This window comes from Artemia franciscana, chromosome 10 (assembly GCF_032884065.1).
Source record: "Artemia franciscana chromosome 10, ASM3288406v1, whole genome shotgun sequence".
Lineage (NCBI taxonomy): Eukaryota > Metazoa > Arthropoda > Branchiopoda > Anostraca > Artemiidae > Artemia > Artemia franciscana.
The window spans coordinates 6,102,407-6,117,082 of NC_088872.1; the positions used below are offsets into that span (position 1 = coordinate 6,102,407).

The following is a 14,676-nucleotide window of genomic DNA, read 5'->3' on the forward strand; positions in this document are numbered from 1 at the left end:
CTATCTTCAGGCTTACTTTGTGTGATATCACTGACGCAGGACCAGGTTACAGATTTTTCACAAGATCGTCGATTTCCTTGGCGCGTCGCTTACAGGGAACGCCGTAGCACGGTTTGACCTGTTTTGGTCCAACTTTTTTATGATGTTTCGTTGGAATCTGGTTAACCGATTATTCCCCATGCCTTTGGTGACCTTAGTGCGTTGGCACCTTTTGAATTGGAGGTAGGCAGTTTGCTGGGATGTCCAGCCTTCCATCACATTGAGCTGCAATACTTAGTGGGAATACTTGGATATTTCTTACTTCAGTTGTTAAAATTTGGAAACGCCTCAGCAATAAAAACGCTATTTTCTTCTTTAATTTCTTAGATTTAAAAAATAAAAATTTTGGGAGTTATTTTTCTGAGAAATTCTTGCTAGCCCCTACTTCTAAAACTTAGAAATAGGACCGTAGATTTCCTTATCCTATGTTCTGCCGAAATTGGAACTAAAGAGACGTATTTTCTTTATGAGAAGGACCGTATTTGTAAGCCCTGTGGGTGTAGTAAATATGACCAAAAAAATTGCCGGTTTAAAGATATGAATTTTGCTTTGATCAACCGACAAAATGACTCATGAAGTGGCGCTGAGCATTCTGTTAGTTCAGTTGAATTTTAAACTCTCAGAAAGGCTGCGTGAATTATAGCAAATATTAAAAAATAACAACAGTTTAATTTTTAATGGATGGTCTTCGTCATAACAGGATGATACTGGATTCTGTCCTTTTTTTTTTCTATGAAAATCTCACCTTCACACATCCTATGTTTTGTAAGAAACTGAAATGCAAGAACTGTATTCTCTTTGCAATAAGAGCGCAGATTTCATAAGCCTAGGTAGATTAGTAAATAGGCAGGCATTTCAAATGGTGTCGAGACTTGCGTCGATTTGACCGAATTTTAAGCTAAGTAAGTAAGTAAGTACTTTTATTACCCGAAAATTCACTAGATTTACATCGGAGTATGAATGAAAAAAAAAAGAAGAAAATCACACTACGAACATAACCATAAGTAAACATACACTATGTTCACTAACAAAACTACTGACACATGATAGCTAGCCACGGGTTCGTCCTTCCCTTAGCCTTTTCCAGGAAATTCTCTATGACCCGGTTAATACAAACTGTTGGATTGGACACTCCGTATTTGCGCATGATATACGAGTTCTTCGTCCACGGAGGAAGACTCAGAAGGAACTTCGCGAATCGAAAAAACAGAACTCTTACTTTTGAACATTGGGTGGACGACAAATACTTTCAAAAAGTTGCTATATACAGTACATGTGTGAGGGCAATGGCAATATACAGCGACGCAAGAAATTTACGGCAGAATCGATGTCTGTTACCAATGATTGATCCGTAAGCAATCCGGATTTTTGCCTCTACGTGTCGTAAAAGCAACGTTCCTGTCGAGTAGAGGCTTCGACCGATTGGTAAACCAAGGTAGGTAATGCTCTCACATGGCTTAACAGCTGAATCACCTAAAGGGATTTCATTCTCATAATACCCCGCGTTGGAAGAACAGTACGGCCGATTTAGACACATTAAATGATAAACCTATTTTATTATATTCCCTACTCAAAACATCAAAATTCTTCAGTGGTCGATCGGCAGACCTGTTCAAATTAATTAGGTCGTCAGCATACGCCATCAACGAAACATCGATCCCTTTTGAAACACAAGACAGAGCTACCTGGGCCTGTGCCGGCAGAACGCTATTGTTATACAAAGTCGGAGAAACAACTGAGCCTTGCCTGACCCCTTTACGAACTGGTACAAGAACGGATTCAGTCGGACATGAGGGTATTTTAATTTGCGCTCTAAGGTTATTGTACATATAATACATAACTCTGACAATACATAGATTTAGCCCTTGTTTATACGCTTCAAGAAGGATCTGCGCATGCACCGACGAATCAAACGCCCGGCTTACATCAAAAGAACCAATAACTAATGGGTCACCCGTTGCCTCAGAATCAGACAAAATAGCAGCAAGGGCGAACAGAGCATCAGCGCAACCAAGACCTACCGTAAAGCCAAACTGGTAGTTTGGCATTTGGCAACAGTTTCTAACATTCGGCAATATAAACATTTCAAAAAGCTTACATAAAACTGGCGACACAGTAATTGGGCGATAGGAGGAGCATATATTAGCTGGCTTCCCTTTTTTCAGGATGGGCGTAAGTTGTCCTCTACAGAAAACATCGGGCACAATACCGACTACGAATATGATCTGGTACAATAATGTTAACATTCATATAAAAGACGAGTACCATTCACAAGGTGAACTGCACACAAACCGTCAACTCCGCGCGATTTTTTCGTTTTCAACTTAAAGACATTTGCAGTTACATCTGAAACAGTTACGGTAAAGTTCGGAAAACTCGAATTTGATAGCACAGATTCAAGTTGCTCGATATAAGGCCTTGCTACACTGGGATCTGGGGCACTAAATTCGCTCGTATAGTAGGCTCGCCAGTCGTTTGGGTCACAAGGCATGGACTTAGGCGTTTCTTGGCGGTCTTTCACACGATCTTTCCATAGACGACTTGGATCGTTGATTATTCTATCTGTATATTCATGCTTCACATTTGTGCGATGCTGCTTGAGGGCTTTTTCAAATTTACGTTTTGTGTGTTTACGGAGACAATTCAACACGCCGGATTTTGGACGACCGCCTTCCCTCCATACCGAGAACCAAAACTTAGCATCTTGACACGCTTTCACTAGCTCTCGATTCTTTGAGAACCCAGGGATTTCAGTATGTTTACGAATTTTCCTAGCGGGAATAGCAGCCTTTTCTGCGGTTATTAGTGCATGGGTGATTTCAGCACAAAAGCTATTGACCTGTATTTTAGTTTCTTGGATATTCCTTTGCACGTTGGCTTGTAGGAGATTATATGGTACATTGATCTTCTGCAGCGTCTTGTCGAGCACTGTCTGATAAAGAGGAAAGTCGGCCTTTAACCAATCCTTTATTTCGTACCACTGTGAAGAACTTTTTTCCTTAGGAATACACACATTAACACATGCTTCAATGGGGATATGGTCGGTGGAGTGACTTCCCATTAGCGCGCTAACTGTGCCACTCACGTTTAATGTGCATGCGACATGGTCTATATTTGAGACTGAACCACTAGTGTGTACGAAAGTAAAATCATTGTCTTTTGGAAGCACACGATACCGATTTTCCAATGTGCTTAGGATCAACTGGGACCTAGGAGACGAGTCGTCGGCTAGATCACAGTTGTAGTCTCCGGTTATAACGCATTCTAGTTTGGACAACATAATGATCTTGAGGCACCTTGCAAGAGCACGCACTGCCTTTGAAAATCGGTTATCTGATTCTTCGTCGCTGTAGTTTGTGGGGAGGTAGACATTGACGATCACAAGATTCCCAGCTCTTATAGCCATAAAGTTTTCAGCTGTATGAAGACTCTCGGAATTAACTGCAGAGCTACATACGATCGCTAGTCCACCAGAGGGTCTTCCACGTTGACGAGACTTTGCTGGGACAAAATAAAATGTATGATTGTCTGAAACCTTGAGCAGGCTGAGACTATCACTTGTCAACAGATGTTCTTGGATGCATAGAATATTGCCTCGCCGACATAATTCTTCTATTAAGGGGATTCTGTGAGACACACATCCGTTCATGTTCCACGACAGGATCTTAGTACTTGCATGCTATTCATTCATCGGAGCGTTTTTGCTTTCCAATTTGCTTTTTCATCTCAGGACATTGGAATGACTGACAGGTATGTTTTGTCGATTTACATGCTGCACAGCCAATTGGATTCGTGCAGGGGGTAGTAGCGTTTGACGTATGGCCAACGACACCGCAACGGGGACAAACCTGGGGAGGGAACACGCCGCTGAAACGTGACCGAATTTCTGGCAGTTATAGCATCGTTCTGGAAGTTACACAAACTCTTCAATCGGAAAACGTTCAAACTCTAGTTTTGGTGGACGTTTCATGACCAGACCTAGCTGATAGCGGGAAGAAAAGTACACATTTTTTCTGTCTAATGGCTCAAACATAGGTTGTGGTGACGAATGGCTAGCAAAGAGTGTGCCAGTAGTAACCAAAGCATTTGGTAATGTGCCAATGTATTGGCAATGTGCCAAAAGTAACTAATTTACACATCAAATGTATCCACTGAGCTTAATAGGCTTGTACATGTTCATTGTCAAGTTCAGCCATAGTAAAGCAAGCCTTTGAAAAAATTCACCCCGGATCTTTCCCTCCCTATCAAAAATTCTCTTCATGGAAATCCACACCAAGCAATAGATCCCCCCCCCCGAAAAAAATATTTGTGCTTCCTAATAACAAATACTATTCGTAAACAATGGGCAATTCTCTTAACTTACAGGCCTTTTCCCACGAGCAATGGGGTTTTTTTTTACCCCTAAAGGCATAGTTATTGGATCTCTCAACTGTGCTGAACAAAGTGACTATCTTAATAAATTTGATGGGACAACTTTGAGAAAAAGGGCCGCGGGAGGGGGTAGTTGCCCTCCATTCTTTTTTGGTACTTAAAAAGGACACAAGAACTTTAGATATCCGTTTGAATGCATCCTCCCCTGATCCTCTACGACCATTATTTCGATACAATCATCCTTTGGACAAAAAAAAAAAAAATCAACACCCATCGGTGGTCTTTCTTCTGACAAAAGGGGCAAAATTCCACACTTTTGTATATAGGAGCTTAAAACTTCTGCAGAGTAGCATTCTCTGATATGCTGAATCTGATAGTGTAATTTTCATTAAGATTCCTTCACTTTCATGAGGTGCTTCCCTCCTTCTTTGAAAACGGGGCAAATTTTCTGAGGCTTGTAAATTTTGATGTGTAACGCTAAACTTGATGAATCTTATATGTTTGACGTCAGAATAATAAGCTGATTCTTTTGATGTATATATTGATAACGAAATTTGTTTTTTAGAATTTTGGTTACTATTGAGCCGAGTCGCTCCTTACTTACACCTTGTTAACACGAACTGTTTGATATGTCAAAACCGGTCAAAATGAGTATTAATGTTGAAAGGCATCCTAGTTTAAAACTTATATAAAATTTGGCTTTCGACCTTTTTTATTTTGGTAAACGTTATGTCAGTTAACCCTTTAAGCTTTCTCATATCATAAATATTGGGGAAGTTGTTTTGAGACACAGTTTTGAGACACAGGGCTGGTTCAGGTCTGGATTTGCAAAATCTGTGACAAAGTCTCGATTTGCCACGGACAGATTATCTTGCTTTCTAAATTATCCACGATGCTCTAAGGAGTCGAATCAAGAAATGCGAATTATGTGCATTCGTGATAACAATAATATTTAATGTGTAGTAAATTGGCTATGAAAACGCGATAACAAGATTTATTGAAATGAAAAATAAAAATTATAGTAATTTAATAATTAAAGTGATACAATAGCCTAATGTGAATGCTGTTTTGATGTCTTTCGATATGGAGGACAAAGGAATTGGCATGACGAAGTGGGGACTTTTCTACGTGTTCTTCCTCGACTGGTTTGTGGCTCTTGAAAATTTGGTAAAATTTTGCAATGGATATCAGATTTATGACATTTTTTTTTCAAAACGTATCGTAAGATAGTGGTGACTTTCAGATAGAATCTGAAACGTCAGTTTCTACAGGCTGTCTTTGTAGGACGCGCAATTTACCCCAAGCAAGGTTGTATCCAGGCTTTTTTTGGAAGGTGGGCTACAAAAATACTTTACAAAATACATCAAAAATTTGCTTATGTGCATTTATTTTACTTGTTTACGAGTTGGATGAAAATTTCAGCGGATTGGGGGGGGATTCAAACTCAGTGACTCCCCTCCCCCTTTATAATAGTTAGACTGGGGTGCCAAAGAATACGGGTATAATCGGTTTGAGGTCGGACATGCAGTCAGAATAGACTATGTATAATGGAATTTTGGAAGTTATTGCGAGTGAGGCATGTAGGTGATTTTAAGCAGAGTAAAGTTTTTGGAGGATTTACTATTTGTGAATTCTATTTCAAGTACAGTCAGGAAATATATTCCTTACCTGTTGGGCAAAGCTATCTCTCATGAAGCTGATAATTCTTAACCAAATCCAAGAAATAGTTCTCTACAATTTAAATTATTCTTCTTTTTAATCTGAATAGTAGTTATTGTTTCCGAACAAACGTTTTCGGGAAATGGTTCACACTTGACAGTTTCATCGAAAACGCGTCCTAAAGCTTTCGGTTCTCATTGGCCTTGGTTTCCTCTTTGCTAGATTGTAGCTATTGCTGCAACCATGATCATAGAGCACTTGTAGTAAAACTGTATAATAATACCAACAGTTTGGGTGATCGAGAATTAGACATGGGCTTCGGAAATAAATTTATTCGCACCCCCTCCCTCTCGCCTGCCTTTCTTTTTATAAGTAGTACCATATCTGTGTAGATTAATATGACAGGTCATAGTAATGGCTGCTGGCATTCAGCCTATGTACTGGTTTATATTTTAGAAATTTTTTAGGCAGTTTTTTGACTGAAGAATAAATCAGAAAGACGCGAAAAGATAAATTTTTAAGCAAGCTAAGATCAATTCCAAAAAAGAAGAATGTCAAATTTGTCATATTTCAAAATTTGTCAATGTCAATATGTCAAAAATTCGGATCGGTTACGGATTATATGTGAAACTAATGAATTGATTATACAGGTGTCTTATTATTTTGGTGCAAGTTACAGTTGTAAGCGTCTTCAAAAAGGGAAGGTAAGCCTCTGAAAAGGGAAATGGATAAAAGGGAAGTTGAGCCTCCAAAAAAGGAAAATAAAAGGGAAGGTAAACCTCCGAAAAGGGAAATGAATAAAAAGTAAGGTAAGCCTCCAAAAAGGGAAATGAATAAAAGATAAGGTAAGCCTCCAAAAAAGGAAGTGTCTCTAAAAAGGGAAGTTTAGCCTCCAAAAGGAAAAATGAATAAAAAGGAAGGTAAAATGGAAGTGTCAAAAGTGTCTCCAAAAAGGGAAGTGTCAAAAAAATGTACTGTGGACTTGGGTTCGTCCTTTACTAGACTGAACCTAAGAGGACAATCATGATGCGATAGTGTGATTATGTATATTGCAGAGGTTAAATTTTCAAGACATCTCATGAGAAAAGCGTCTAGAAAAGAAAAGTATCTTATAAAACGCTTGGCTGCCTAGTTCAGGACATTGCGGAGTTTAAATTATCAAGCCCTTTTATGGTTTCACTTAAGATCGAAGCCTCATGATATAGAGGATAATTTTGGTCTTCATTAAGTTTTAATGTCGCTATTTTTTGTGTTGTTCTTTTTATCATGATTAAAAGATGAGCATGTGATTTCAGAGATTTTCGCGGTGAGAGACAGGATTCAGATATTGGAGGATTTCGTGGAGAAAGGGATAGCAAAAGTCAAAGAGGTGAACAGGCAGACAACCTCGATCAGGCTAATCAGGAAATTGAGAAGCTAAGAAAACATAATGAAAAACTACAGGCAGAACTAAATGGTAAGTTTATGTTGAGATATGTAGCTTATTATCACTTACTTACTTACTTAATACTTTGCCGGGATGACTTTGAGAGCGTCGTAATCCTTCTCTATAAAGGTCGGCCAACAACAAGGGTCTCAGCATCAGACAGCAAAGTTCTAGTCTGGTCCAGGAACTTCCAGAGACTCTCTTTCCACCGGAACTTCTATCTTCCTCTTGGACATTTCCAGCCACTACTGATGAGCAATTTCGGATTTAATAAACTCTTCTTTAACCCCTCCCCTCCTGTATACACGTAGAATCGTCGCTTACATATTTATTTTATTTCAATTGATAAAAATTAATTTTTGGATGTTAAAAATCTTCCGACTGGATTTTCATTGCTTCTTTCTGTTTCTCAGACTAACCCGCCCTTCCTTGTATCTCTCATATTTCGTTTCTTATAGTTTCTAAGGTTTTCTGTTGATATAATTTTATGTTATTATGTAACAATTAATTAACTAATAAAGAAGGGAAAATGTGAACAAAAATAGAGAAAGATAAAACAAAGGATCTATGTTATGCTTGCACAGTTTTCACAATTTGTATAATTACTCCGGATAGTCTTCTTTCTGCTTCACAGACTAACTTAGCTTTCTCCCCATAGCTTATTTTTCCTTTTTCTGATATTTCTAAAGTTTCTAGTCGAAAAAGTAACTAATAAAGAAAAAAGGAAGAAGTTTAAGAAAAAAAGAAAGCAAACAAGCATAAAACTTGCTTGTATGGAAACTTAAGTCAAACTTGAGAGAGAAACTGAAAACAAAACAAAACTTAAAGCTCTGTCATGATTTTACAGTTTTCGAAATTTGTACAATTCGGAGACATGAAAACGCTTGATATTGGGCAGCCACTTAACAAACAACACTTAAGACAAACACTTAACGTACAACAAACTTAACATCCAAAGAAAGACATGAAAACGCTTGATACTGAGCAGCCACTTCACAAACAATACTAAAGGCAAACATTTAACGAACAACAAACTTAACGTCCAAAGAATGACGTGAACACACTTGATACTGGGCAGCCAGTTATCAAACAACACTTTAGACAAGCACTTAACGAACAACAAACTTAACATCTAAAGAAAGACATAAAAACACTTGATACTGGGTAGTCACTTAACAAACAACACTTAAGGCAAGCATTTACCGCACAACAAACTTAACATCCAAAGAAAGACATGAAAACGCTTAATAGTGGGCAGCCACTTAACAAACAACAAAATAGATGGCAAAGTAGCCTCTATAAGCCTCTATTTTGATCGTGGGTTTCAATCTTTGTACTTCTTACATCGATCGGGGCACGACCCGTAGAAGATCCTTACATTCTTTTAGGTCAGGCTCTCATCTGTGCCTACTTTTCTTATTTTGCTTTTTACTCCGATTGTGATTAACATGAATGACTAAATTGTCTTAATAAGACCCCTTGGCCGAATAAAGCATCTGTTTTGAAACAGAATAACAGATTAAGGTTGATATAATGGTTGAAACCCGCGGAATGTAGAGAGAGAATCAAGGAATACTGCATCTGACTTTTCCCCGGTCTTCACTCCAGTTGGATCAGTTTCCAAGATAAGATAAGATCCCCATGAAAAACGTACCCACCCCGAATTGACCTCTCGATAAACAAGTGTTGGTCAATGTCGGTGATGAGTCCGATTTCTCCCCGTTAATTCTTAGGATGAAGTCGATTACCATATGATGAGTGGAAAATAATACCCCAGATCGACAAACTTAAGGTAAACAATTAACAAACAACAAACTTAACATCCGAATTAAGACATGCACAATGGTTATATTAAGCTTTGTTAACTGAATTTAGGGATTAGCATGTGATTTACTAAGAATAGACTTTTATGCTTAATGGTTATATTAAGCTTTGTTAACTGAATTCAGGTATTAATATGGGATTTATTAAGAGTAGATTTGCTGCTCAGTGGCTATATTAAGTTTTGTTAACTGAATTTAGCGATTAGGACGGATTTAATAAGAGTAGATTTGCTGCTTAGTGGTTCTATTACGCTTTGCTAACTGAATTTAGGGATTAGCATGTGATTCACTAAGAATAGACTTTTATGCTTAATGGTTATATTAAGCTTTGTTAACTGAATTTAGGGATTAGCGTGGGATTTACTGAGAATAGATTTGCTGCTCAATGGTTATATTAAGTTTTGTTAACTGAATTTAGCGATTAGCACGGATTTAATAAGAGTAGATTTGCTGCTTAGTGGTTCTATTACGCTTTGCTAACTGAATTTAGGGATTAGCATGTGATACACTAAGAATAGACTTTTATGCTTAATGGTTATATTAAGCTTTGTTAACTGAATTTAGGGATTAGCGTGGGATTTACTAAGAATAGATTTGCTGCTCAATGGTTATATTAAGTTTTGTTAACTGAATTTAGCGATTAGCACGGATTTAATAAGAGTAGATTTGCTGCTTAGTGGTTCTTTTACGCTTTGCTAACTGAATTTAGGGATTAGCATGTGATTCACTAAAAATAGACTTTTATGCTTAATGGTTATATTAAGCTTTGTTAACTGAATTTAGGGATTAGCGTGGGATTTACTAAGAGTAGACTTTGCAGCTCAATGGTTATATTAAGCTTTGTTAACTGAATTCAGGTATTAGTATGGGATTTATTAAGAGTAGATTTGCTGCTCAGTGGCTATATTAAGTTTTGTTAACTGAATTTAGGGATTACCAAGGGATTTACTAAGAGTAGATTTGCAGCTCAATGGTTATATTAAGCTTTGTTAACTGAATTCAGGTATTAATATGGGATTTATTAAGAGTAGATTTGCTGCTCAGTGGCTATATTAAGTTTTGTTAACTGAATTTAGCGATTAGCACGGATTTAATAAGAGTAGATTTGCTGCTTAGTGGTTCTTTTACGCTTTGCTAACTGAATTTAGGGATTAGCATGTGATTTACTAAGAATAGACTTTTATGCTTAATGGTTATATTAAGCTTTGTTAACTGAATTTAGGGATTAGCGTGGGATTTACTAAGAATAGATTTGCTGCTCAATGGTTATATTAAGCTTTGTTAACTGAATTCAGGTATTAATATGGGATTTATTAAGAGTAGATTTGCTGCTCAGTGGCTATATTAAGTTTTGTTAACTGAATTTAGGGATTACCAAGGGATTTACTAAGAGTAGATTTGCAGCTCAATGGTTATATTAAGCTTTGTTAACTGAATTCAGGTATTAATATGGGATTTATTAAGAGTAGATTTGCTGCTCAGTGGCTATATTAAGTTTTGTTAACTGAATTTAGCGATTAGCACGGATTTAATAAGAGTAGATTTGCTGCTTAGTGGTTCTATTACGCTTTGCTAACTGAATTTAGGGATTAGCATGTGATTCACTAAGAATAGACTTTTATGCTTAATGGTTATATTAAGCTTTGTTAACTGAATTTAGGGATTAGCGTGGGATTTACTAAGAATAGATTTGCTGCTCAATGGTTATATTAAGTTTTGTTAACTGAATTTAGCGATTAGCACGGATTTAATAAGAGTAGATTTGCTGCTTAGGTGTTCTTTTACGCTTTGCTAACTGAATTTAGGGATTAGCATGTGATTCACTAAAAATAGACTTTTATGCTTAATGGTTATATTAAGCTTTGTTAACTGAATTTAGGGATTAGCGTGGGATTTACTAAGAATAGATTTGCTGCTCAATGGTTATATTAAGCTTTGTTAACTGAATTCAGGTATTAATATGGGATTTATTAAGAGTAGATTTGCTGCTCAGTGGCTATATTAAGTTTTGTTAACTGAATTTAGGGATTACCAAGGGATTTACTAAGAGTAGATTTGCAGCTCAATGGTTATATTAAGCTTTGTTAACTGAATTCAGGTATTAGTATGGGATTTATTAAGAGTAGATTTGCTGCTCAGTGGCTATATTAAGTTTTGTTAACTGAATTTAGCGATTAGCACGGATTTAATAAGAGTAGATTTGCTGCTTAGTGGTTTTTTTACGCTTTGCTAACTGAATTTAGGGATTACCATGGGATTTACTAAGAATAGACTTTTATGCTTAATGGTTATATTAAGCTTTGTTAACTGAATTTAGGGATTAGCCTGGGATTTACTAAGAATAGATTTGCTGCTCAATGGTTATATTAAGCTTTGTTAACTGAATTTAGGGATTAGCATAGGATTTACTAAAAGCGGATTCGCGGCTCAGCGGTTCTATTAAGCCTCTATTAATTGAACTTAATTATAGTAAAAAAAAATTATAAGGCTTTTTGATTGTTTTCGCTTTTCTATTAGTTATGCTTACCGTTTACTGTAATCGTTGGAGGTGGGACGAATTGGAATTTTCTGGAGGTCAGTCTCTTTTTTCTTCTATTACTATTTTTGTCGCATGGCATTTGAAAGACATATGCGCAAGGGGGACGATAGGGTGTTGACTTTACAATCGATCCTTTCCTCCTCCCCTTGAAATCCTAATATTTGTAATTGCTCCATTTATTTTTCGTGTGATACCTTTGTAATTTTTTTTTCTTTACTTTTCTTCCATTCCAACAGAGAAATCCTGAGTGTGGGTCTGACATTCTAAAGCTGGTTTTAGTTTTTTTTTTTTCTATGTATTGCTATTTGGCTGTAGAAACTCAGTATTTCCTGTTCTTCTTTGTCTACAGATTATGGTACAAAGAAATTGCCATCAGTCTTTTCTGGTCGTGACGGGCGGCTGAATAAAGGAGCTTCGGAATGACGCAGTATACACTATACTTGTATACTGGACTCCCCCTTCATTTTCCGAGCTTGCATGTCGTTCATTTTTGTTGTGGCCTTGTCTCACCTTAGATTTTGATTTGTTCTCACTGCACCTTTTAATATTAATTTTAATTCTTGTATAAATTCATAGATCTGTTCATGGATTACCAATAGTGTGTGATACAATAACATAATCAAGCATTACACTACGCTAAGATATAATTATAGCACAATACATAAAAATACGATTTTGATTATTGAATTTAAATAAAGTCAAGTTGAAGGGGATCAACAAAATTGGTTTCTGCTTAAAAGGAATCAAGTGCCATTAACACACTCCTAAAAGATGTTAGGAATTAAAAGAATAGAATCAGATCAGTAAATTTCTGGTCAATGGGTGGGGCCCAACCCTCAGTCCATGGGCGTTGTATGTGGTTGTCAATATATCATACCTTATTGGCGTCCTGGCTGAGTGGTTGGTGTGCTAGTGTGGGAATTCTTTTTTCAAGTGGTATGGGTTCAATCCCAGTTGTGACAAGTTATTTAGTTTGGGACGGGGGTGATTGACGTAACTCTGTAAGCTCAGCCAGAGTCGACCCAGCTCTAAATGGGTACCTAGAGAAATCTTGGGAAGGTAAGCAGGAAGGGTGTGTGAAAGAACAGGATGGTTGGCCCCCAGCCCCCTATTGCACTTCCTGGCTGAAGGGCGATGAAACGGAGATCAGCACCGCCGGTTTGGACCTTAAGGGTCTAGCGCCGTCTTACTTACTTACTTTTACTTACTTACATACCTTATTGATATACATGGATTGTTCATCGTGATGATCTGATGTGGAGAATTTGGATTTGAAGTGTAATGATGTAAATTCTTCATTTACATCTCCAAAATTGAAGGAAGAAACTGCAGGTTGTTAACAAAAAAAAACTGCTTAAGATGTAATCTACAATAAAATTAGTTTATCCTAGCCATGTTGAAACTTTTTAAAAAAAATTTCGAATAATATCAGAATAAAAGAGACGAATTCCTACAATTCCAACGAATCTTCTGTTTGCTGCACCAAGGATCGAACCTAAAGAATGATTATTAATTATTGCTGTAAAAAATAAACTGTGGTTGTTGTGCATATTTAGACAGTCTTATCCATGAAAAAGATATTTGATTAGCTATTATTTAATGTAAAAACAAACTATAATACAAAGTTGAAACATATTTTCCTACTAACTTCTCATCATGATGTGAAGTGGTAATCAGTTACGCTAAGGCCATCTATGTACCTTGGTTAAATTATGCTGTGGTTGTTGGGAAATAGCAATAATTATTGATCATTATTTAGGTTCGATCCTTGGTGCAGTAAACGGAAGATTCGTCGGAATTGTAGGAATTCGTCTCTTTTATTCTGAAACTATTTGAAAAATTGTAGAAAAGGTTCAATATGGCTAGGATTAACCGATTTTATTGTAGATTACATCTTTAGCTGTTATGTTCAGCTGTGTTTTCAATTTATGCTTTTTTTTAAACAAAACCGAGAAGTGTGTTTCATTTTTGCGAAGTTTTCGCTGAGAAATTCGTGTTCGAATTTAGTTTTCTGAGCAATTTATACAGAGAATTCTTCTTGAAAAGCTCAGACGAAAGTAACCTGTACAGAATTCAAATATTTCAAAAATCTATCTTATTAAAAGTTGGTACCAAATCAGTGTTGGTACTATTTATGTATAATGGGGTCTTTTAATATTTATATTCATATTTCAAGTATATTTCTTGGAAATCTATTTGTTCTTTAACCCCAAATATTGTCCGACTTCAACTTGCTCGGGTTTTGAACTGTTTTCCTTTTCAAAGAATTCACCCGCAAACTTCTGAAAAAAACACGCAAATAACGATTTTGAGGACTCCCAGGGAGAGGAATGACATATCCAAAACCGAACTGGCCACCCAGCCGGTCTGGCCGGCGTCCTGAAACTTTTGTTTCGGCTCTGGCAGAACGCATTTTCTATCACACTGATCATAACGTACAATTTGACGATGCCACGGCCTTTTTTAACGATATTGGGTTTACACCGTGGGCTAGAGAAGCAATTGAAATAAACACTTATTCTTGCTAATATTTCAACGAATAGAGATACAGGTAATTTAAATATTGACCCGATATATAACATTCTACTTAAAAATAAACTATTAGCTAATGAGGGTAATAAAGTTATACAAAATTACTCATGGATCAGATTAAATGCAAACCTAGGAGATGCAGCGGTATTATCAAGCAATAGGATCATTTCGCAACATAATATTTAATACTGTATATATATATATATATATATATATATATATATATATATATATATATATATATATATATATATATATATATATATATTTGTTATATATATATATTT

General features: G+C 36.6%; 1 protein-coding gene across 3 annotated transcripts in view; it reads left to right on the top strand.

Annotated features, from left to right (window-relative positions):
- LOC136031703 (disks large homolog 5-like) overlaps nt 1–14,676 on the top strand; it is a 157,601-nt gene that overhangs the window by 61,414 nt on the left and 81,511 nt on the right. For all 3 annotated transcript variants that reach the window (XM_065711398.1, XM_065711400.1, XM_065711399.1), the window contains exon 11: nt 7,365–7,525. In XM_065711398.1, coding sequence (XP_065567470.1) covers nt 7,365–7,525 — 161 coding nt within the window. The remainder of the gene's footprint in view (nt 1–7,364; nt 7,526–14,676) is intronic.